The 24,044-nt window shown below is 49.8% G+C and overlaps 8 protein-coding genes across 8 annotated transcripts; 5 read left to right on the top strand and 3 right to left on the bottom strand.

The window, feature by feature from the left end:
• Positions 1-291: 291 nt before the first annotated feature.
• F5J12DRAFT_722595 (uncharacterized protein) lies at positions 292-4,568 on the top strand (the record flags this gene model as incomplete). The annotated part of the gene is made up of 6 exons (XM_051741389.1): positions 292-522; positions 587-1,634; positions 1,690-3,692; positions 3,754-4,269; positions 4,326-4,414; positions 4,469-4,568. The coding sequence occupies 6 exons, from the start codon at positions 292-294 to the stop codon at positions 4,566-4,568; spliced, it is 3,987 nt and encodes a 1,328-aa protein (XP_051599064.1).
• A 1,657-nt stretch (positions 4,569-6,225) lies between these two features.
• On the bottom strand, positions 6,226-8,558 carry F5J12DRAFT_156919 (thioredoxin-like protein). The gene is made up of 8 exons (XM_051738183.1): positions 8,314-8,558; positions 8,127-8,263; positions 7,731-8,076; positions 7,452-7,682; positions 7,302-7,401; positions 6,739-7,251; positions 6,547-6,687; positions 6,226-6,493 (listed from the first exon to the last, which is right to left on the bottom strand). Exons 1-8 carry the CDS (start codon positions 8,460-8,462, stop codon positions 6,314-6,316), a joined length of 1,797 nt encoding a protein of 598 aa, XP_051599065.1. The 5' UTR covers positions 8,463-8,558; the 3' UTR covers positions 6,226-6,313.
• Positions 8,559-9,714: 1,156 nt separating this feature from the next.
• F5J12DRAFT_906174 (kinase binding protein CGI-121-domain-containing protein) lies at positions 9,715-10,464 on the top strand (the record flags this gene model as incomplete). Its single annotated transcript, XM_051748755.1, has 4 exons — positions 9,715-9,888; positions 9,937-10,059; positions 10,117-10,293; positions 10,345-10,464. 4 exons carry the CDS (start codon positions 9,715-9,717, stop codon positions 10,462-10,464), a joined length of 594 nt encoding a protein of 197 aa, XP_051599066.1.
• Positions 10,465-12,138: 1,674 nt separating this feature from the next.
• On the top strand, positions 12,139-13,379 carry F5J12DRAFT_722456 (Alpha/beta knot methyltransferase; the record flags this gene model as incomplete). Its single annotated transcript, XM_051741375.1, has 6 exons — positions 12,139-12,645; positions 12,701-12,842; positions 12,891-12,958; positions 13,008-13,050; positions 13,104-13,288; positions 13,341-13,379. The coding sequence occupies 6 exons, from the start codon at positions 12,139-12,141 to the stop codon at positions 13,377-13,379; spliced, it is 984 nt and encodes a 327-aa protein (XP_051599067.1).
• A 1,130-nt stretch (positions 13,380-14,509) lies between these two features.
• F5J12DRAFT_838471 (WD40-repeat-containing domain protein) lies at positions 14,510-15,959 on the top strand. The gene is made up of 7 exons (XM_051746038.1): positions 14,510-14,564; positions 14,623-14,676; positions 14,733-14,854; positions 14,906-15,072; positions 15,118-15,207; positions 15,265-15,572; positions 15,638-15,959. The coding sequence occupies exons 1-7, from the start codon at positions 14,562-14,564 to the stop codon at positions 15,875-15,877; spliced, it is 984 nt and encodes a 327-aa protein (XP_051599068.1). The 5' UTR covers positions 14,510-14,561; the 3' UTR covers positions 15,878-15,959.
• Positions 15,960-16,716: 757 nt separating this feature from the next.
• Positions 16,717-17,227, bottom strand: F5J12DRAFT_893777 (uncharacterized protein; the record flags this gene model as incomplete). The annotated part of the gene is made up of 3 exons (XM_051747684.1): positions 16,717-16,816; positions 16,882-17,033; positions 17,090-17,227. The coding sequence occupies 3 exons, from the start codon at positions 17,225-17,227 to the stop codon at positions 16,717-16,719; spliced, it is 390 nt and encodes a 129-aa protein (XP_051599069.1).
• A 1,441-nt stretch (positions 17,228-18,668) lies between these two features.
• On the bottom strand, positions 18,669-19,253 carry F5J12DRAFT_893778 (uncharacterized protein; the record flags this gene model as incomplete). Its single annotated transcript, XM_051747685.1, has 4 exons — positions 18,669-18,740; positions 18,796-18,856; positions 18,912-19,060; positions 19,116-19,253. 4 exons carry the CDS (start codon positions 19,251-19,253, stop codon positions 18,669-18,671), a joined length of 420 nt encoding a protein of 139 aa, XP_051599070.1.
• Positions 19,254-19,313: 60 nt separating this feature from the next.
• F5J12DRAFT_927999 (uncharacterized protein) lies at positions 19,314-21,049 on the top strand. Its single transcript, XM_051749424.1, has 8 exons — positions 19,314-19,556; positions 19,719-19,780; positions 20,027-20,063; positions 20,145-20,259; positions 20,299-20,533; positions 20,571-20,658; positions 20,753-20,813; positions 20,857-21,049. The coding sequence occupies exons 1-8, from the start codon at positions 19,422-19,424 to the stop codon at positions 20,937-20,939; spliced, it is 816 nt and encodes a 271-aa protein (XP_051599071.1). The 5' UTR covers positions 19,314-19,421; the 3' UTR covers positions 20,940-21,049.
• Positions 21,050-24,044: the final 2,995 nt, after the last annotated feature.

The raw sequence follows: 24,044 nt of genomic DNA on the forward strand, positions 1-24,044 counted from the left end.
CTCGTTCCTGCAAGCAAGGAGCCACTGCACGTGTCCATACCATCATTGAAGTTCTCGGATGCCATAGAACGGGCAAGCGGCCGAAGTCAATAGATCGTCTCACTGCCAGGCTTGATGCCACTAATCTGCTCATGACTGATGCTGACGTCTGCGCTCGGCATGGCCAGGAGGAACGCGGCCCGGTATATCCCGAGGGATCGATTTAATTTTGTTATTTAATTCCGCGCGAAAAATCAAAAATCATTCAAAAGTCGCCCCCCGCCGTGGTCGAGTGCGACGACGACGCCGACGATGCTGCCGAAAGTCACGAGCCATCTGTTCCTGCACACGTCCCGTGCAGTTGCCCTCGTCCAAAACCAATCTGGGACTCTCCGCAACGTCCTCCAGTACCAGTCATCAGGCTCAACATCCACCGTTCCATGGGCTACCGGCACAGGCTCATCCTGGGGTGGTGCCGGAACGGGCGCAGGTCCTGGCGGCGCGAAATTCAATGCTGGTAGTAAATTCTACACGGGGTATACTGTGCGTCGTCTTTTTTTTTTTTCCCTCCGCTTGCAGGCCTTACACGAAGCATGTCCCCTGACAGGGCGCCGGTCGTGCAGTCACGCAGGCCAATACGACCGCCGGCAATGATCTCGTCAAAGACGACGACAAGGAGGATGTATCTGTATCATTTGTCAAGGCCCCCCAATCCTCATCCCGTCATTCACGTCCCCTCGCTCGCCGTCATTCCTTCAGCCTTCCTTCCGGTCCACGCGACCTTCAGCCTGAAACCAACACAGGCATCTTGCATTCCGTTCAACTACATCTCCGTGCGCGACATACATTTGCTCCTTCTGCAGAACATGAGCAACAAAATCGACAGCAGCCGTCGGAGTCACCGCCCCCACTTCCCTCAGATGATTCATCTCAGTCGTCCTTTGCCGCTAGCGTCGAAGAAGCGTTTGCAACTAAAAATGTCCCTCGACTCGCCCAATTGATCATAGAACTCACGGACCGCGATCATGACGTCCAAAAATCTCTTCGTTCGATCGACGCACGCGCTCGCAGGAGGAGATTAGGCGCACAAACATCCAACACCATTCACGAGGCAGCCGTAGAGGAGGCTGACGCCAAGGGCAAAGATGCGCTTCTCGCCGAAGACAACTTCCGCGCAGCCATGTCGATATTCGATGCCGCTTGTATGACCTCGGAGTCAGACGCGGCAAATTCTCAAAAGCGTTCAGCCTTGGCTTTCCGTTTCCCCGTTAACGTGTTCCATGCCCTTCTACGTTCATGTGCCTACCATGCTTCCATCGATGCCGCCCTCCGTGTATACTCTCATCTCGAGGCAAGGGTTCGTCAGCCCTCGGCACACAGTTCAGACTCATTTACTCCATTCTATCCCTCCACGACGGCCATCTACTACCTTCTCAGCACCTACGTGAATGCTAATGATCTTTCGGGAGCCTCGGAAGTGTTCAACGAGTTCAAGGACTTGTGCGCTCGGGACCAGATAGCGAACTTGGAGTCCAGTTCGCAAGTACGTGTTTGGAATAAGATGTTGGAGGCTTATTTCCATGCTGGACAACCAGCTGGCGCCTTGCGCCTGTTGGAAACCATGATGGATGCCGAGAACACTGATAAGACACAAGGTCGATATCCACCCACTCTCTTCGCTTTCGGGCACTAACACCTGTTCTTGTGTAGGTGAAAAGGTTCTCGTACCGAGTCCTGCTTCGTCTACCTTCACAACCATCATCAGCGGTTTCTGCAATCAAATCTCTAATGGCCCTGTCAACTCCGGCGCGGCTCCTGTATCTTCCCCGCAGCCCGACATTGCTACTGCTCTCTCTTGGTTCAACCGTCTACTTCTCCAACCCAATCCCTCCGTTAACCAGTACGAATCTTCTTCCGAGCCTACGCGGCCAGACCAGAAGGCATGGACGGTGATGCTCGAAATGCTTTCCCAGGCCGTCTCTACGGATAAATCGCGGATTCAAGATCTCAACAGGTTGTTTGGCATTCTGGTGGACTGTGCGGCTAAGGATCGCCTAGAAGTGAAGCCGACCATACGGTCCATGGTGCTCAATACCAACGTGCGCTTCCTCAAACAAGCGACCCATCCAGAAGACAAAGATCTCGCCCACGCTTCCCTGGCATTCCTGGTGCATCACATCTCCTTGAATAAGGATCACCGTCCACCGTTGCTTCAGATCAGCGAGTCCATGGCCTTGCTTGCGACCGTGTACCTTCCACTTGTCCGCTTCGGCATGGCCGGGAAGGCCTGGGAGCTTGCGAAGGGTCTGGTAGCCCAGGAGTTATCTGTGATTGATGAAACCTTGAACAAGGACGAGAAACCTGAGGCCAAGATGTCTGGAGAACTGCTTAACAAGGTCGTTCCGTTCGCCCTCGAAGCAATCGTTTCCTCGTCCTCGGAGACCCCTATCCTTTCGGAAACGCTGCAGGTCATGCGGTACATAGTACGAACAGGAGTGAAGCCGACGGCCGCTATGGCGCCTTACCATTTGCATGCCTTCATGGTATCCCCGATCGAGATTCAGCATAATCTAGTACAGTCGGACTACGAAACCCTGCTTTCGTGTGCTCTTGCACTCCCCGTTAACCCCTCAGCAAATGAATTACCCCAGGGATGCGCATACCAGTCTCTCCCCGCACTTCTCAAAGCCTTCGACAAAGCCAATATCGGTTCTCACATGCAAGCCGTGCCGAGAAAATTAGCACTGGCTGTAATGACTGCACTTCACGACTCTCTAGATGCCCACCAGCTAGCCGAATTCTTCGAATCTGTCGGGCCTGATTTCCAACGGTTCAAGCGTCCGCAACCTCCCCCTGCTCCAGTAACTGAATCGCCAACCCCTCGTACGCCGATCATCATTGACTCCGAACTCAGTCGCTACATCGATGAGTGGTTCCCTTCAAACCGTTCGCTCACAGTCTATGATGGGTATGCCCGCCTTCAGGAGGCAATTTCGGCACCGTCCCCGCGTTATCCTCATCCCGCTGCCCTAGGACGCCTTATTAACGGCCTCGGCCGTGCACGCGACATACCGGCACTCCAATCTGTCTATGACACCGCACAACAGGTCATCTTCTCACCTTACGTCTCTGCCAACCCACCGTGGCAATCTCAAGCATGGTTCCAGATCGAAGATCAGATGATTATTGCATATGCGCATGCCGGAGATATGGAGAGCGCGTATGTGCACCGCGACCGCATCTCAGCGGCTGGTGGCGTGCCTTCGCCGGATGCGTACGGATCGCTCATCGAATGCGTGCGTGACACGACAGACGATACCTCGAACGCCATGGCTCTCTTCACCGAATGTCAGATGCGCGGGACGAAACCGAACGTCTACCTTTACAACACTATCATCTCTAAGCTCGCCAAGGCACGCAAGGCTGATTTCGCTCTTGATCTGTTTGAGCAAATGAAGACAAATACCTCCCTGCGGCCTTCTTCGATCACGTACGGCGCTGTCATTGCAGCGTGTGCCCGCGTTGGTGATGCTCAAGCTGCCGAACGACTTTTCAAGGAAATGGCCGACCAGCCTAATTTCAAGCCTCGGATCCCACCGTACAACACCATGATGCAGATGTACACGCATACCAAACCAGACAGGGAGCGTGTATTACATTATTACGACTTGATGATTAAGGCGGGTATCAAACCCTCCGCACATACTTACAAGGTCAGTCCCCCAAGGACGCCTGTCTCTTGCCACTTTTTTTTTATGAACCGTTCTTCCATAGCTCCTCGTCGACGCATACGGGACCATTGAGCCGATTGACATTAAAGCGGCTGAGGAGACATTCAAGAAGATTGAGTCGTCGACAGAGGTCACCCTTCAGGGTACCCACTGGGCAGCGCTTATCAATGCTTATGGCTGTGTTCTAAAAGACCTGGACAAAGCCATAAGCATCTTCGACTCGATCGCATCACATCCTTCCGCTCGCCGCAATCCGCTCAACCCCCTCCCCGACGCTGTCACGTACGAATCACTCATCAACGTCTTTGTTATAAACAAGCGTATGGATCATGCCGTTACTTATCTCGCAAAACTCCAAGCATCGGGCGTACATATGACCGCATACATCGCAAACCTATTGATCAAGGGCTACGCAGCTGCAGGCAACATCGAAGAAGCTCGCAGGGTGTTTGAGAGCCTAGCTGATCCTCCCAGCGGCGTTGCTGCTCCCAATAACCATGTCCCTTACCATCCGGCGGCCAGTTCTTCAGTTCCTCCGTCTGCGCCTTCGTACAGAGAAGTATGTCGAGTGGGTCGAGTTCACTGCGTTATTGTAGAACTGACGTCCTTTACCAGCCATCGACATGGGAAGCGATGTTCCGCGCTGAACTTGGTAATGGACACCGCGATCGTGCGGTTGCACTGCTAGACCGGTTACGGGAAAGGTATGATTTATCTCTTCGTCTATGCGAATCAATTCACACCCACATCTCTTGCAGGCAATTTCCACATGCAGTTTACCAGAGAATTCGTGGAATCATGGGTGATGACGACTCCGTTTCACCGTGGGCACAGTCTCCCGTTTCGCAGTCCCCTTGAATTCGATTCTTAAGTCGAACGACTTCTTGACCTGACTTTGAGTCGATCTTGGGCTGCTCCGACGAGGAGACGATGTGGGACGGCTGAACGTTATCAAAATTTATTTACCTTCACAGACGCATGTCCGATTTAATTTACTCATTCAGCGCATGATATCCTGCATACGTACTTAGTGTAAATTAGATGAATGACCTGTATCATACTGATATGAATGGCTAACACTCCTGAGGCTTGATAGATGGCACGATGCTGACTTTCTGTGGGTGCGCTGGATGTTGCCCACGGAATTGCTATTGACACCGTCATACCAGACCAGAAACTCCCTATGGCACAGGACTACAGCTGTCCAACTGCCTGAAATAGCCTTACACTGGGGAACGCCGAAAAGCAGCCGAAGGTTTGGTTTCGTAGTTTTAAACTTCCTAGACTAAAGGAAGATGTCTATTGTGTTTAGGTCAACTCGGATCGGGAGCATTATAATGTGAGGGTATGTGCAGCATAATTTCTTAAGGCACATAATCGTTTTTCTGGGCCCCTGCAACTTGCTCGTCTCCTGAGGGTTCGAGATGGCAAAGCCAAGGCCCTCCAACGGTCCGACAAGCAGTGTTGCGCGACACTGGTCACACTGGACCCCGAAAACTTAAAAGGGTTGGATTTCCCTCACAAATCATGAAGGACTACTCGGATGCACATACTTGTGGTCATACTCCACTGAGGTGGAGTGGCCATGAGCAAACAATGTCTCAGGGCTTGACAAACGTTAGGAAGCGCAAAAAGATATTCTCCGCTTTGGACTTGCAATCAGGCTTCCATCGAGAAATGCCTTTGCGATGTCAGTTGGCATAGCAATAGGCTCTGGATGATCTGAGTCGCCACCAAAGTCTCCCCCTAAGTGCTCTCAGTGTACCAGCGAGAGGCCCCTCGATTGGATTGCGTGACGGCTGACTGTTGTTAGCTGACAGTGCAATCAATTGTATACCCGCACCCTACCATGAGTCGTTTGGTACGAATGAGACCCCGAGGCGTCGATCGTGTTCTTCACAACAAGTGGGGGGTGGCAGTTGGCGAAATCTCTATCAATTGTCCAATGCATCATCAGAAAAAAATTAGTCGGAGGATCGCTTCCACTCGTAGGAAAGCACCCCTCTGTTGCAAGGACTAGGAGACAAGGGGGGGCAGGTCTTGCCCAACTACTAGAGGAGTCATGCTGTGGCAGTGTACTCCGAAGCAGACCATTTTTGCAGAGTATCCACAAGCTTTCTGTTGTGACTCCTCGAGCACGATAACACCTGAGTCAAATAAAGGTGCAAGTTGACTTAAATGATAACGAAGATACTGCTAGCAGTCTTCTTTGTACTTAGCCATGGCTTGCCGAACAGAAGACTTGACAAATCTCTCCCCAACACGTTTCATCCCAAAATCGAAGAGATTCGAATAGGAAATATCAGGACCCAAAGCTGGAACGCTCGCCGAATTAGCAGTAAGCCTTCATGGACGTTGAGCTTGACCTCCAGCAGTCATAATAGGCAGGTTGTACAACAAGTACGCACATACCAGCCGGACCACTAATGTTCGTCGTAAAGATTCATGCACAAATGGGTGGATCACAATGCTGGACCGAAACCAGACACCCCCAGCAAGCATGCAATAGTATCGGCCAGGGGCATATGAATGTAGACAACCCAAGGAACCACCACACTAGGGAAAGCGAGTCATTTCAGGTGCGAGATACACGCGTCGGAGAATCAATCTATACGACCCGATTTCGCATACCGCTTGTCAGGATGAGAATCCTCGAAATCATCGCGAAGCAGTTTTGTTATCGCCATAAACGCGGACGCAAGAAAGCCTAGGACGAAAAGGACCGTCACGTAGGGGTGAGTGGCTATCGATTGTCCAAGTCGGACAACACTCGAGTTCAATACCTAGAAAGTAGCATTGAAAATGAAAAAGCGTGACGCCAGGACCCTTCACTTACCTGTACAACACGTTCGAAAATGTTCTGTGAATGCTTGGGTCTTGCTTTTCCCTGCAAGATAGGTTCAAGTGCCGAAGAGATGCTGACGAAATTTAACTTGATAAGTTGCCCAGATCCGTCTTTGTTGTAGTAGAGCAACCGCTGTGGAGTACTTGAGCAAACAGAGAGATGCGGCCACGCGCAAAAACTTACCTGGTGATCAGCAACGACAACCTCGGGTTCCCCAGCTACCTTGATCCCATACATATTCTTCATCCATTTCCCCCACTGATCTGTGTCCATCCAAGTGAATACAACATCCCTCCTTCCACCCCCGTGCTGGCCTTGATTCATTTTCAAGCGCCACTTCTTCCCGATGTCATTCAATTTCTCAGTAACAGAGTCCCGTGCACCTGGAGGGGTAGAGACTATAACCACCAAAGGTTGATGTGGAGCGTTCATCACGTCCTGAAACACATCGCGAGATAGCTCCAAAGATGTCGGAAATCGATTCGCGAAAAACCATTCCCTTAGTGCATCTCTCTCTGGATGGGACAATGAGGGATAAAATGTCGATGTCGGCTGGCGAGCGTCGTGATCCTTTAACGCAAGAATTGCGTAGGGTGCATCATCCCGGATGTTGTACTTTTTGAAGAGCTCCTGTGAAGAGGAAAGATAGACCGGTGGCGAGCCGAACAGAAGCTGGGATTCCTTGGCCACATGATCCTTGTAGTTATAAGTAAATGGAAATTATATCACGCTAACCTGGAACGCACCATAATACTCTTGTCGGCAGGGGTATGCAGAAGGAGATATATAACAGGCTTGTCTCGAATAACTTCTTCGAGTTGGGAGGCTTCGATGGCTTGCATGGTGCTGGCAGATGATGAAAAACCATCCAATTTACGTGCGCGATGGGGGCTCACGGATTCGATGCATGTTCAGAAAACGCAACGAGTTGGTCATACTTTCTGTTTCCAGTGTATTCAGTTTTTGCACCGTGAGCGTAATAGAGCAGAGTCGGATAGCCAGTGATGCTTTGACTTGAGCACAGAGGTTTTTGATCGTCACAGTTCACCTCCGCAACATTCAGCTTGTGTTGCATATGCCGGGCTAGTTGAGACCATGTTGGCGCCAATTTCTTACAGTGGCCACACCTTCAGAACCCATTAGTTTCATTCAGCGTACGCACATAAATCACGCACCAAGGTGCAAAGAATTTAACAAATGCAGGCCCTTGAGATAGAAAACTGTCGAACGTTTCTGTCGTTAACTTGACCACCTCTCCTGCAGGATTTGGGTCCACACGAGGAGCTTGGACACGTAAAGGTTCGTCAACAACTGGTGTGGGTTCTGGAGGAGGTGCTGTGGCGAATACTTTCTCTTCAACTGTTGAGTCGGAGACAGCAACCCCTGTTGGCACCGCGTGCTGGCCAAGGTAGTCAACCAAAAGATCAAATTGTCTGTTCTTAGTGAACGTATCCACAAACTCTCCGTTGTGGTATAGGTTCATCTGAGGATATCCGGTAACACCCTTCTCAGAGCAAAGGTCTGACCTTGCTTTTCAACGAATAGTAAGCAACAGAGGGTGAACTACCGACCTCCATTGAGTGCACAGTTTACTTGAGCGAGATGCACACCAGGGTCAGTTTGCTTCTCGAAATGGTCAGTCACTTCGGTCCATGTTGGAGCGAAATGGCGACAGTGAGGGCAGTAAGGTGAAAAGTATTCGATAAACCTGTAGGCCATGAGCCACGAAGGTCGCTAGGACCGAATGACTTTACCCACCAAACACCACTCGCAATCGTTTCTTCGAAATTGTCAGGTGTCAGTACGTTGCTTGCTGTGACAGGCGCTGCAGTCACTTGAATAGCGAGCGCAGCGACAAGGAGCGAGAGTGGAGATCTCCGTCGAGTCAAAGACAGTAGCGCCCTCATTGCGACATGAAGGTTGGGTGTCGGTGAAGAAGTATTGAATAAGGACAGTGGTGGGACTCTGAGTATGTAACGCCGGGGCTAATCCAAAAAAACCTCTGCGCAGTTCCAACTGGCATGGCACTCCGATTGCAGCTTCGAAGTGGCCACGTCACCAGTGGAACAAGTCCATAAAGCCATCCGCATGGCACCAGGATGGCTAAAGTATGTGAAGGGTAATACGTGCGATCATCCTGTTCTCTACCCACGTTAACTTGGCAGAACAAATACCCAGCACGACGTCGCTGACACACGGTGTGGGCTGCCTCAGCAGAAAAGGCCTTCCCTCAGCTATCCAAGGCAGGGTCAGGTCCAGGTGGGTTTAGACTCTCTTACTCTATTACCCTCAATCCGACATGTAAACCCTATATAACATCCTTAGAATCGGTATGCACGTTTCATAGCCCTTCCCTTTGACCTTGCGGTATGTCGTCGCTCGCTCAAACGCCCTTCGTCACATCAACAGTAATTCTCATCCTCATTCCCCACATTCTTCGATCACGAAATAACATCGCACGAGGGGTTTGCGCCTGCTCTTCCATCCGTACGGCGAAAACTATAATCCAGCTGGTCAAATCTTCAAAAGGTCTCCAGAATGCCATCGACTGTCTCAGGCAGACCTTTGTAGACAGGTTTTGTGACAGTGTAGCGTTTCATGCAACTCTATTTTATACTTGGCATCTAGGAGGTGCTACCCAGTTCGTTAACCTACTTAGCACGAATCTACACGACAACCTGGACGGTAAAAACCCGGAATTTATTGCCGAGGCATGGATGTCGAGTCGCTGAGGAATGGCTAAAGGACCGTCTGCCTCGGACTAGGCGTGATCACACAAATTTGCAATGATTCTGTTCGGTTTCCGTACATCATTGACCTGCTTCCCATGGACGACTGTACGTGGACGCATCAACGCTCGGCGGGGTAACGTCGGCAGACAAACACGTATGAAATACATTTACTACTTGGTGGTACAGACTCAGAGCTGCACTTGTAAGGTTTTAATATTTCAAAGATTTTACTAGCTGCTCGGTCGTGCCTGTCTCCTCCAAGGTAGGGTATCCCCACGCATCTTGTATATACGTAGGGAGGTGCTATTTGTAAGTTCGACTCGCGGTATACATCCGTCTCCGTCGAGGGTGCACCAGACGCCTCGTTCAGCCACATTCCGAGGCTTTCTCCTCGACTTTTTTTTTTGAGGATCACCCAGAGTTGTCGATGGAAGCCTACCATTACCCTCAGTTCAACACTGTGGTGTACACCGCCAAGTTCAAAGACGTCAAGAACGCAGAGGCGCTAAGATCCCGCATTGTCAAAGCCGCGTCGCTGGACGGAGCTGACGGCGAGGCGGAGCGGGATGCTGTCAACTTCGCATTCATCGAAGCGAAACTCGTTGGTCGCTTACCTCTATCCTATCCCATACGCCCACCTGCCTCCTAGATAACGAGTTCACTGCATCTCGAGACCGCAATCTACCAAGCTTTGTTATCGGAGTCGCAGGGATCATTGAGAACTAAAACTATTCACTCAGAAATTATCTGGGCTTTGAACCCAACGAATAACGTGAGTGTTTTGTTGATGACCTCCCACTAGTCTGCATCCTGATGTTGTAATAATCAGATATCGGAAGCCATTAAGTTGTTTGGGGTATCAGGCAGAACCACAGACTTGATTCTCGTTCACGCGGCGACCTCAAACACTCGCGATGTGCAGCAGAAGATGCACAACATTGTCGACGGTCGCTTGGTCCCTATGTCTACAATCCCAGACTCTACCAACTGGGCGAATGTCAAGAAGGCAAGCGTCGATATATGCTCTTAATAGGTCGTGCCTTACGTCTCGTCACAGCATTACAAACTCAATGGTGAATTGGCGTTGATGGAAATCGCTGGCGATAGCGACCGGGAAAGAACAGTTATCGATAATATTGTCATCAGCACCGTCGCAACGAAATCCGTCATGACTTGATTGTGTATGTGGTAACTATGATCATAACGCCTGGCGTGCTGCGTAATATTGCATTGGTCAATCAGAGATCGCTCATGCATCGTGTATCATGGGTTATACATCCCGCAGCATTACAGTGCCTGCCCACACCTTTTCTATCTCGACATCGCGATTTCTGATCTCTCCTGTTACGTCATACGCGCCCTTGGAAATGGTTAGACGTTAGAGGCTGATGCTGCGATCAAATATCGCACCGTAAGCTGCAGTTTCGACGTCAGGAAGTCGCCCCCTGTCATATTGTTGCGCCCATGGTCACTGGTTTATCCGTCCCTAATGCACTTCGCGCTTCAACAGGTCCCTGGAAGCACTATCGGATCAGGCTATGTTGTGTCACTTTGGTGATTAACTTGACATCACTGACCATCCAGAGCGCATCCTTACACCGGTTTTTCATCTCGATTGCTCTAACTTGAAGAGTTATATTCAGCATTGACTATTATCGGCAAACCCCACAGTTGCTACCGGTGGCGGGCGGTAAACTTGGCTTGTCAAATCCTCATAGTCACTACACTAACTGGTTGTTCTTTGATTCCATCCCATTGCGTTCTCTCCCACATCAGGTTGGTGCTGTTCAGAAACGATGCCTGCTTCGTCGTTGTTCAGATTAGAGTTGAAATGTTTCCCAAAGAGGTATCCATGCAAGGTCATTGGCACGCCTTCCCCTTAAATACTAGCCATACCACCAATTTTGCAGGTGCCCGTGACCGCTTCACTGCGTGCTAGTGAGCTTGTGAACTTTACAAGGTGTCCCTCACCCGATTGCCCTTGATCTAATGTGATCAGCTGCACTTCACACTTGTCTGGTGGACGACGCAGTATCAGATGAATCAGAGCTCTCAGAGACATTCTGTAAATCGACCTGGAATAGTGAAAGAGCCCAGAGCAACTCCCGCGTGCAAGACTTCCCTTCTTCAGCTCCGAGATCGCCGCAGATAGTGAGCAGTGAGGTCTGAGAATGCACAAGGTCCGATCAATCGCATTCCAGACCCCATCTATGTATGTATTGTCCATTATATCATTATATCCAAGTAGCAGTTTGGAGCTGTCTGTGTAGCGATTCCCACCTGGAATTTAAATAAACCAGGTGTCCTCCTTACGGCTGTTATACATATATGACAGTCCTGCTGACTCCTCATGATACTACCCCCCGGCTTGGAGACGTAATTGCACGAAGCGTTGCGCTCGCGGTTGGGTTGAGAATAAGTCGCCGGGTCTCTGGAACCTCAATTCTAGTCCGCGTGCCCCGGGGTAAATGGGCTACTCCGCCGTTCGTCCAAAAGTGCTATCGAGAAGGGAGAATCTTGAGAAGGGTCGGTTGAGATTGGGTATTTTGTGCACGGTGCCATTCTCACTGGGTTGTCTCACTCGCCACATCCGAGCACGATTGCCTCTACAACGGTAGATAAGCGTGATATAGTTGGGTGGCTGTGCTGATCTGATAGCGGGAAATTTTTCATCTGGCGCAATCCGACCAACGTGAAGGCTCCCGAATTCTGAACCTGGTGATATTTTGCCAGGAGAGGTCTCGGTTTCATACAAAGTAAAACTGAGGTACGTACGTGTCCATTCTCAGGCTATCCTTGCCCCCCTCACTCTGACCGCTCCTCCTTCGCCCCCCTTCGTTCGTTAAGCAGCATGTCTCTCACCCCAGAATTAATTCGTCGTAGGCGTCATTCAGGATCAATAGCAGTTCAAGCACTCGATCGCATTAGACAGCAGCTATCCGAAGAAGAACCGGAGTCCGCATTCATTCCTCCCCAGCGTCCAAAATCCACCCCAGTGGACGAAAGACCTCAGCGCGACCTTCCCGAACATAGCCCGGAAAGACCTATTCGCCCACTCCCATCCTCTAAGGCACGAAAAATGGCTACTTCATCTGCAAAGCCAACACCCCCAAATCCTTCCATGCTACCGGTACAAGCGCACGTGCCCAGGGGCGGTCCGGCCTCCACGCAACGCAGACTATTTGTGATACTGGATCAGGCATGCCTCGAGGCATACCGGGTTACCAGTGGTGGGAGGAGCAAGGGTGGTAGAGAGGGCGAAGTCAAGTACACTCTCCTCAATTGCGACGATCACCAGGGAATCCTTGCCAAGACCGGGAGGGACATTGCGGATGCTCGTCCAGACATTACCCATCAGGTCCGTCTTAGCATTCATGCTTGACGCGGGCAAAGAGTTGATTCATCGTTTATAGTGTCTTCTGACTCTTCTGGACTCGCCCCTTAACAAGGCAGGCCGGCTGCAGGTGTACATTCACACTGCAAAAGGTGTCCTCATCGAGGTTAACCCTCATGTGAGAATACCTCGGACGTTCAAGCGCTTCAGTGGCTTGATGGGTACGTGTAGTGCACTCGTTTTGATACATTATCTTATTGCTGTCATAGTTCAACTTCTTCACAAGCTCTCCATCCGTGGCGTCAACGGTCCGGAGAAACTGCTTAAAGTGATCAAAGTATATTAATTTCCTTTACAACTCGCAGTACCTAACTAGAAAATTTAAGAACCCCGTGACCGACCACCTCCCTGTAAACACGATTAAACTGAGTAGGTGTCATTGATTTTGATCTGGCTGCAATTCTGAATTGTGAATTTTCAAGCGCTATCTGGCGACGCGCCGACCGTTCGTTTATCAAAATATCTACAAACATTACCCGAGACCCACTCCATTGCTATATTCGTCGGCGCTATGGCTCGTGGACGAGATAACTTTGCCGATCATATAGTGGACGACAAAATTGGTATTAGCGACTACCCCCTCAGTGCATCTGTCGCTTGCGGGAAGGTGCGTGCGCCGTCAGAAATCCGACAATTCTTCGTTGACGTTTCACTTCAAGTTCTGTTGTGCTCTTGAAGAACTTTGGGACATTCTTTAATTGTTGGCTCTAAGTGTAAATTCCTAAAACGTAACCCCTTGGTATGATTGTATCACCTGTGTATCTGACAAGCGCTGCTTCCCTTTGGTTCAAGTATCCCGTGTTCTGACCCTCTGCATTTCAACCTGCTGCATAGATTATTTAACGTTGTACTAGCAGTAGATGGAAAAAACCCAAGCCCCTTCGCATTAGATCCACGACTCAACTCGTGTTTCTGGGCTCTGGCAATAATGATGCGATTTTCCCTACCTTCATGACTGTGTAACACCACTACGGTTACCTTGCGTTGCTCCAACTCCGATCGATTGTTTCTAGTATCCCCACTGCAGCTGACAGACATGTCAATGTGCCAGGTAACCTATCACTTCAATCTGACAGAGATGTGGTAGACGACCACTACGATACCGCAGATCGGGTTGGTTGCTGGGGATAGCCACGGTACGCCATTTCAACATTTCATGTCAATAGCCGTCATTGGATTAAGAGTCTCCCTCAAAGTCAAATTTATTGAACAGCGCAAATGACACGCCGATTGCGCTGTGTCGTCTTATCGGGGAAATTACCAGACCGCCTTGGTCGTGGAGTCCAAGGTTGCCGAGTTCTTAAGAACCGCTCCCTAGAAATCTACCAGGAGAAAACACGACATCCACACTGCACGTCTATCAGTCATTCGCACAAAGTTTATATGACATTGCAACTGCCGCTCTACTACACGTGGTAGGTCATAGTAATCTCAGCCCGGGTACCGAATACATAACGCACCTGATGTGAGGAACCCGTGGAGCGTGTACCGGTACACGACTGTAAAATCTAAGTTCTATCCCTGTGTGGGACCATTGGGATTCACTGGGTATTCATACGTGATACAGCTCTCCCACAAGATCAGAATAACTCCCCTCCTTAGTGAATGGGCAACGCCACACACCCTTAAGGAAGTACAATAACTTTCAGATATCTCGGGAAGTGTGTCATTCTACCGTAGAAGCATGGAGAAAACAAGTTGCATCGAACGGAGACGCACATCTTAGCACTATACGGTGTTTTCATGAACTTAAGTTGTGTGATCAGGGGCTTGGCTGACATAAGCATTTTACTCCTCGGAAGTGTCCCGGGTTCCGATGACACGTCTACATACAACGAAATCCGCACCTTTCTTGCAAGGTTACTAAGTAATTGCACCAAATGGCATGTACCACTCTATTTTCCAAGGCAATCCACACTAACCACTACATATCGACGACAGCCTGCGCCTTCTAGCGGTGTAGTGCCTGTGGAGACGGCCCACGATGATATGATCGTATGTTTTCAACTTCTATGGTCTCAGTATGAAGGCTCACAATACTTCTAATCCAGCATGATGCACAACTGGACTACTACGGCAAGCGTCTAGCCACCTGCTCGTCCGATCGGACCGTCAAGGTATTCGACATCGTAAACGGTAGTCCCAGCAAGGCGGCCAGTCATACGCTTAAAGGGTACGCTCTGATGTTAGGTACCTGGGCTATCGCTTAATCACAGTATACTAGCCATACCGGACCCGTCTGGCAAGTTGCGTGGGCACACCCGAAGTTCGGAAATATGTTGGCGTCTTGTTCTTACGACGGTAAAGTTTTCATCTGGAAAGAGCAAGCGCAGGGAACAACGTCAGGCGAATGGACCAAGATTGAGGAGCACGCACTTCATACCGCGTCAGGTACCTAGTTTGTGCCAATAACTCACCCCTTCTTACCGCTCTTAGTGAACTCCATCTCCTGGGCTCCCCACGAACTTGGTGCCATCCTGGCTTGTGCGTCTTCGGATGGAAAGATATCAGTTCTTACTCTCAAAGGTATGTCTACTGGCATCTGGCATATGTGTACTCGGTATTTACCCTATTCGTTTGCAGATGACAGCAAATGGGTCCCGGACATATTCAATGCTCACGCTATAGGCTGCAATGCTGTATCTTGGGCCCCAGCAACTCATCCAGGCTCACTCATACTCCCTCAACAACCAGGAACTCATCAACCTTCGGCCTTCAAAAGGCTCGTCAGCGCAGGTTGCGATAACCTTGTTAAGATCTGGTGTTTCCGCGAAGAGACGCAGTCCTGGGTAGAGGAAGAGAGACTAGAAGGGCACACAGACTGGGTGCGCGACGTAGCCTGGGCACCCAATATCGGCCTTCCGAGGAGCTATATCGCCACCGCCTCTCAGGTATGCTCCAGCGTCAGCAATACTTACCTTCGCAAGTCAGCTGATTGAATTGCGCTATATACCAGGACAAGACAGTGCTGATCTGGACTAAAGATTCGCCGACGTCTCCATGGGTTAAAACAGCCCTGGATCCTTCCGCCTCCACCACTCCGAATCCTGCAGGTAAATTCCCGGACGTTGTTTGGCGCGTTTCTTGGAGCTTGGCGGGAAACATCCTCGCGGTGAGCTGTGGTGACGGCAAAGTTACACTGTGGAAAGAAAATTTGCAGGGCATATGGGAATGCGTGAGCGACCTCGCGAGCTGATTACGTTTTGGAGCTCAGACATGGAGATAATATTGATTGTTGCTTTCCACAATCAACTTCCACTCATGACAGGATTGTTTCGAGTGAATCAGATCACGGCTTGAACAATTTGCTTATCTCTGCAGGAAGGATTTGTGGTTTACAGCAGTTAGTAAACTGCGCGTGACCTTAACCAAGAAGCAATTTGTGATAAACGAAAAAATAGGGTAAGGCACCTGAAGTAAGTGAATACCAGATCTGTATGCGACGGTTCTTGGGTGGTTATCTCTCTGTCAGTGTTGCATTAATCCGTTGGGAAACAATGTCGGAGGTTGACTTCACTACAGTGGAATTTGCGGAATGTCTTGAAGAGCGGCGGACGGATTTGATGGTCAAGCTTACTCTCGGCATCATGGAGGCTTTCAGGTGAACTAGCGTGTCACACGATACTCACCTGAGTACGTTCGATCCAAATCTCTAGCTTAGGCACACTGACACCTGTCTTGGCCGTTGACCACGTGAAAGCCATGTCAGACCTATTGATGACTTTGGCGGCGCGCCAGACCTCCAAGTGTTATATATGTAATCCTTGGATGTTGTTTCTAACTTGAAACGAGAAATCCTATGCCGGCCCAGACGTAATCAATACACGACTTCTGCTCATCCAATTATCGAATCACAAGTGAGGGCGATGTTACATTGGGGGCCGGTTATACTGAGCATCCTCGACGTGTACAGAATACTCTTCAATACCTCCATCCCTTAACGCTTATGCGTCCCCAACCATACGCTCGAAGTGGAAGAGGAACGAGTTTCCGATACCAATCATACTCTCCTTTAATTCAACCTGCAAATAAACGTCAGTCAGAGGATAACGGAAGGGAAGATCCCTGCCATTCCTGAGTAAAATCATTTGCGTTGGGAAGGAACCAGGTCAGGTTGTTGTCGACACGCTGGATGCTATGTACATGGTAAAGTGATGGTTAACTCCAAATGTTTGAATTGAAGCAGCTAAATTCACTTACAAGTGACCATCGGGATGAGAGTTGAGGCGAATCTGCCACTTTTGCGAGTAAACTCCGTAATTCGCAAATACTTTAGCATCCGTATCCATGGCGTCGGCTCCCAGGACGGACAGGAAATAGACACCCTCTTCTTCAGTCTTGTCTACTCTCCACTAGACGGAAATTCAACCAAATGGAAATCCCATACTACAACGAGCAGTCGTCTCACCAGGCTAGCCTGCATTGGGAAGTCCTCAGGTACAACAATGACGCGCTTGTGCGCGTCGCGGGTCATGGGATCGACGCCGATGGCCCGTTTACGGTCAAGGTTAGTGGTAATTCTGTATTTTCCTGGTTGAATAGACATGGTGCGTATGCAAGGAAGAAAAGATGGCTCAGTGCTAAGGGCCCTGATTTGTGCCGTGGGCTTTATATGCACGCGAGAGCTGGTCAAACCCCCGGTTGCGACATGGGTCATGTGTACGAGCATATACGTATTCAACGTCCGGTAACTGCTGGGAGACGTTGCCCCGGTGGGTCACAACAGCTATCTTCCATTCCGCCTGCCACTGATTTTGATAGTGGGAATTAGGGGATTGCCTTAAAAGTAAACCATCGCTAACACGGACTCGAAAGTTCGCCGCCAATATATTGTACTACGTTACAATTTATTCGTATTATGGTGTGCATTAACATACTCCTTTCTATGGAGGTCCTGACCAGTGATTATTCAAGTCTGCCCCACCATCAGGGCTTCAGTGGGGTCATGTGTAATATGCAGTCCAGGTCTAGACACAGTTGCGTGCCTCAGAGGCACATCACTGCGCACTGCCCTACATAAAAGCACACCAGGTAAGTTAAGAGACCCGAATATTTGGTACACCAGAAGGAGCATGCCGGGAAGCGGTGGGTTTTTTTTTAAAAAAAACTGGATTAAAGTGCGTGAGGGAGTACCCTACGTCGCACTATTCTAGCGTAGTTAACGGTCTAGCAAGGCCGCCTGCGGCCTACTATACCTTACAAAGCGAGCGAATGCCCTAACGGCAGAGCCTATGGCTCCTCATTAATCCGCCGTTTTTGCCATTTTAGACGCTCCGGCTTTACGGTAAGGATGGTTTAAGCGGTGGGGTATACCGGCACGCCAACAAGCCGAAACCTGCATGGCGATGCCCAGAAGTCGATCTTTCTCGAGGGATTTATGCGGATAGAGGAATAATAAATCAGTGGAGTATCGACGCGCGATGAATGTGGTGCTGGCAGGGTCGTAAGTGCAACGTGCAATGAAAGCGGGGGTATCCAGACGGAAGGGGCAACCAGTAATTATAGCTACTCTGAGCAAGAAAATCGAAACGTTCGTGTCCTGGCTACGGCCTCTGCATCAAAAGCTGAGATTGCACGATATACACATCAGGACTCGAGGCTCTCTCGAACTTTTGTGACTCGTCCATATAGCGTTGCTTACTAATCAGGTCGTTAACCTGCAGAAACTAAGCAAATCTAACCTCTGAGTGTTTGCTGCAGCCCTTGCCCGCTCTACTACTTCGTGACTTGAAGTTTCACGTTCCCGGGCCGCTTCCTGACCATAACTACCAATTACCTACCACGAGCGGGACACTCTAGACATTAGCTGGAATGACGCGGATTAGAATGGTCCCCCGAAGCTAAAAACCACATTTCCTGTCGTGCGAGGTTCCAGATTCAGTGCAACTCATTTCACAGCTCATTTATCTAAACCATACAACTAGCACATCCTGCAAATACACATACTGATCACAGCTAGATTTTGACCTGGACTTAGGCCGACATATTTACTCGACCAACCTCTCCAGATTGAAGTAGTATCCTTCGCCAGGCAAGATCCCCAGGGGCTTGAGCTCGACCTGAAGCACAGGTTAGAGTACGGTCATCATTATTGAAGGGTCATGTCTGGAGCACCTGAGTGAAATATTCGGAGTTGGGAAGATGCCAAGCGAGCGATTCATCCGGGCTCAGGACGCTGTTGAATCATCAATAAACGACAGCCACTCAGAGAGCGAAAACAGTCAACTTACACATACCCCCTGCGGAGTGGGTGGTGGACAATTTTCCACATCTCACCTGGTTGCCCATAATACGCGTTCACTTTGTCTTCTTCCGGGCGGGCATTGGCACCGTCGACAGCAAGGAGGTAAAACTGGCCATCTTCCTGTCTCACTTCCCACTGCAGAATAATCGATGGATTGGCTTCAAACCACAGGTGAATGGAATCAACATACTGTGCTACCTGGGGGCGGAAATTCTGGAGGCACAACGATAACTTGCTTCACTGCGGATCGAGTTCTCGGGTCAACCCCAATGGCTGGGTTAGGTGAGAGGTGAGTGGTGATCCTATAGAGGCCAGATGTAACGGACATGTTGAAGATGTCTCAAGTGAAACCTATTGATGACTGAGAGCTAGGACGAGCTGTTTTTGTATGCGGTCATTGGAGAAAGGGGGGTACTACGTGTGGGGCTGTATGTAATGTGTACCACATTGATCAGGGGCGATCAATCCTGGTGGACCTCGTCGAAGAACCGAACGCATGGGCCCGAGGAAGATGCTTCCAAAACATCCCATCATGGAAGACGCGAACACGGTGTCAAGTGCGCAACCCGTGCCATGGGAACTCAGGGAGCAAGACGGGCCTGACCTTGTTTGGTCGTTTAGTTATCTCACCGTACAGAAAATGAACCGGTGACCAGTCTGAATTTCAATTTCACGACTTATTTACATAAACCATACAGCCAGTACTTCCTGCGATCACACATACATATTGAGCACAGCTTCTAGATTTCGACCTGGAGTTAGGCCGGCATATTTACTCGACCAACCTCTCTAGATTAAAGTAGTATCCTTCGCCAGGCAAGATCCCCAGGGGCTTGAGCTCAGCCTGAAGCAGAGGTCAGCGCACGGTCATCATTATTGAAGGGTCATGCCTGGAGCACCTGAGTGAAATATTCAGAGTTGGGAAGATGCCAAGCGAGTGATTCATCTTCCGGGCTCAGGATGCTATGGTGAATCATCAAAAAAACCACAGTCACTTCGAGAGTGGAGATGGCCAGCCAGGCGAATTGAACCGGCTTGCATTGATGCCTGGGGGCGGAACTTCTGGAGGTACAACGATAACTTTCTTGATTATAGATGCAGTTTTCCGGTCAATCCCAATGGTTGGGTTATGCCCGAGGTGAGTAGTGATCCTATAGCAACCAGATAAAACAGACATATTCAAGAATATGCTTCATGAAACGAAACCTGTTGATGACAGAAGTACGAACTGTTTTTGTATGTGGCCATGGAAAGAAGGGGGCCCTACGTGTGGGGCGTATGTACCTCATCCTATCATGAGCTGCGCCCCGTGTCGCAGGGCGCTGCGAGACGCGGTATGCCACACGCGGACGTTTGCATATCTCTCCGTACAGAAACTGGCGGGAGGCGCAACGAGGGGCGCAACATCATACAAAACCTTCACTTTGGGCTGTTACCAAACCTGTATGCAGTGTGGACATTAGTAACGTTTGCAAATTTACCTGGCCATTGTTTTCCTGCTCCCATTGACAAAACCTCGATCAAGTTCGCCATTTTGGCCAAGATCAAGAATGGGCACTGCCAGAGGTGCCACTATGACGACAGCCCTCTTCGAAATGGGATACTGCGGTTCGTTGTTATAACAGGCAACTAAACGTTTCTGTAGAAGAGTTGGCCTAACGAAGACATACGCCCCGATTCCTTCGATGCCACGGTGGAGATTGAGCTTCAGTGGCCTTGATGGTTCCACCCCAGTATGAATGGAGATACTTATGATCACAGGACATAAACGAAGGCACGGAAACTCTTGTGGAAAACACATTGAGAGAAATGAACATACCATTCTAGTTCTGGGTAAGGGTGGTGCAGACAGAGTTCACACCCCCCTATGACCACCGGGCGTACACCTGTGAGGATAGAACGCACCATTATACTTACCCCTATGTGTCTAGATGGGAGTCGGCGGCCAGAGGCTTGTACTATTCGCCTTGCGGCCTTGAAGCATGGGGCGTCATTACACTATCACCAGTGGTGATACGGACTTCATTTAATTGAATGCATCGCCGGGCTTTCTACAGTGCAAACACAGGCACCCACTGCCTTCATAACCATACAGATGTTAGAGGTGGTCATTCTCCTGCGTTGCCTCCCACCGAGAACAGGTATTGCTGGATGCCACATCTGGAAGGCGAGTGACGTCTCACCCATGAGAAGGCGGAAATTAGATTTGCGGCAAGTACATCGATGGGACTGGTTCTGCACGAGCAAAATTCTCGGATGCTCAGTACCGTTCAAACTATCTTTTCGAGTTAGAGTCTTCGCGCTAGAAGGATTTCACATATATGCAGGGGGTCCGGTCTGTCTTCGGCGGGCAGATGGGCGTCGATAAACCCTGAAGGAACGTAATTTCTCATCGCTTTCCCCTCTCATCAAACATAAACGTGATCTGAGGTCAGGGGAGCACGCCCATGAACAGTTACCGCAAGCGAAATACCGGGTATAGTCGTGAACTCCACCAACCTGTGCACGACTGCCATCAAAATCAGACAAAAACGAAGTGGGAAAATATGAGAAGCGCGAAGAAGTAGTCTGAGCATAGTAGCACTGAACAACAAGCTCTGAGGCCGACTCCGGCATACCCCGTATGTCCAAGGCTGTATTCACTCCAACCTTTGTGCAATAATGGATTGTGCGTCTTTCGGTCAAACGAGAACCGAAAGAAGTGAGGTTAAATGAAACCTCACAATGGCGAGGGGATCGCACGGACTTGGTGCACCGGCGAACACACGTGCCAGATCAGAAGGACCGATTCCAATGCGAGCATCAGACAACGGTTGCAGATGCAGCCGAGGAACGTACGATGCCCAATGCTAGAGTCCCGGGTGCTGCGTTCGTCGACGGTATGAGTCTTCATCACAGTGACTGTAAGTGCTGCAACTACAATTGCACCTCCTCGGATGGAATACCAATCAGTTTAATATATATGACAGGAGGATAGCCGGCATTGAAACGCTGACGGTGGTAGTGTTGTCTTTTCTTGAGAAAAGGACGCGTTGTGCTGCAGTTTCGTCCAGGCTCGCTCATACTCCCTCGACAAGACAACGACCAAGAGCTCACCAGCCTTCGGCCCTCAAAAGGCTCGTCAGCGTGGGGTGTTATAACCTTGTTAAGATCTGGTGTTTTCATGAAGAGACGCAGTGCTAGGGCAGGGGAAGAGAAACTGGCAGGGCGCACAAACTAGGTGCGCGACGCAGCCTGAGCACCCGATACCGGTCTTCTAAGGAGCTATATCGCCACTGCCTCTCCGGTGTGCTTCAGTGTCAGCAAGACCTAGCTTCGCAAGTCAGCTGATTAAACTTGAGCTATACACTAGGACAAGATAGTGCTTATCCGGACTAAAGATTCGCCCTGCAGGTAAATTCCCAGACGTTGTTTGGCGCATTTCCAGGAGCTGGGCGGGAAGCATCCTTGCGGTAGCGGTAGGGTTACGTTGCGGAGTGAAAGCTTGTAGGGCATATAGAAATGCGTGAGCGACTAATTATGTTGATTGCCTTATAGGTAAACGTCGTAAAAGATTAATAGCACACTTGTTCCATGGCCTCGGCCTCCTGGACAAAGGCGATTAATACTCTCAAACGTCAGGGGCCCTTCAGTAGGACATCTCGATGCCAGTCACTTTCAGAGACACAATGTGTAGTGCACAACCCAGATCGGGTCGTACTGCTGTCGTACATGATAGCATCAGGTGTACGCTGGAGAGAAATACTAGCATGAGAGCAGTGGGGTATCCAAAAGGACCGCAGACAGGGACGGCGATGCTCAGAATTCGATCTTTGTCGAGGGATTTGTGCGGTCGCAGGGATATCCCGAGGTCAAATGATGGCGAAGGAAAATAAAACAACATTGGTGGAGGCTCTAGGAAGAGGAACATGCGACGAAAGCACTATGCTCTCGAATTTTGTGACTCATCCATGCAGACCCGTTAATGAGATTACAATTTTCAGAGCGGGCATTGCTAAGTTATAAGAGCACTGGAAGGAATGAACAACTCCTTACCATGCTGAGGTCTGAGTATTTCTGCGACGCTGCGTGCACCTCTTGGTCGTTCAACCACATTGTAGATTCACCTTCTTGGACCACTTACCAGCCGCTGATTACATGGAACCAGACAAGACATGAACTGGGGTGACGTGGATCAGGATGGTCTCCCACGCTGGAAAGACCGGTCATTGTAAGTGTATGCTTACTACTCACACACCAGTCACTCACGCTCACGCACCGCTCACGCTCACGCACTACTCACGCTAATACATCACGCTATCACGTCTCCTATCGCGTCCTCATCGGGACATGCGGATCCCTCGATCCTTCCCATTGTGTTGTGCTGTTTGTATGCCCTGGGGTATATGTACTGGTGCTGTCTGCATGCATGATCATTTCTTCTTTCTCTCTCTCTCTCTCTCTTTCTGTGATTGCCGTGTATCAGTGTATACACTAAATTGCTTAATCACATGCCTGTCCACATTCTGTTGCCATTGTGATTGTTTGAGTGTGCTCACCCCTCCATGGTGAGTTCCACTTTTTTTGAATGTGCCATAGTGTGTGTTGATGCCTGGTAAAGGTGTCAAGCTGCTGTCTCGTTGTGCCCCCTCTGCCCTCATACCCTTGACTACCTGTAGTTGAGGGAATAACCCTCTGCCTGTGACACTGTTGTCATACCTGCTGCCTTCATCCTTGTCTTTGCTGTCTCTGTCCCCCACTGCTCAGTCACCTATGCCACCACCTGTGGCTCTACCCAGTGCCACCCCATTGCCATCCATCTCTCCTTCACATGCTTCCCAGCCTGTATCTTCCCCGGGTGTTCAACCAGTATCTCCCACCTCTTTGGATAGCTCCTGTTATGTTTCACCTTTGTTTACCCCTTTTTCTCCTTGCATCTGCCTTGTGTTCAATCCATTGGACTGTCTTTCCTTTTTGAGCCATCTTCTCATTGATCTGGTGGCTCCTTGTTTCCACCATAGGCATAATCCTCTCATTAGATGCATAGAATGTATGTTGCCATTGCTCAAACCAATGGTGTAATTACCTAGTTACATGTGGATGCCTCATGGTCCACTTCTTGTACAGTATTTAGTCTGTT

The sequence above is a fragment of the Pisolithus orientalis genome, assembly GCF_024613125.1.
Source record: "Pisolithus orientalis strain OTSU chromosome Unknown F5J12scaffold_18, whole genome shotgun sequence".
Classification (NCBI taxonomy): Eukaryota; Fungi; Basidiomycota; class Agaricomycetes; order Boletales; family Pisolithaceae; genus Pisolithus; species Pisolithus orientalis.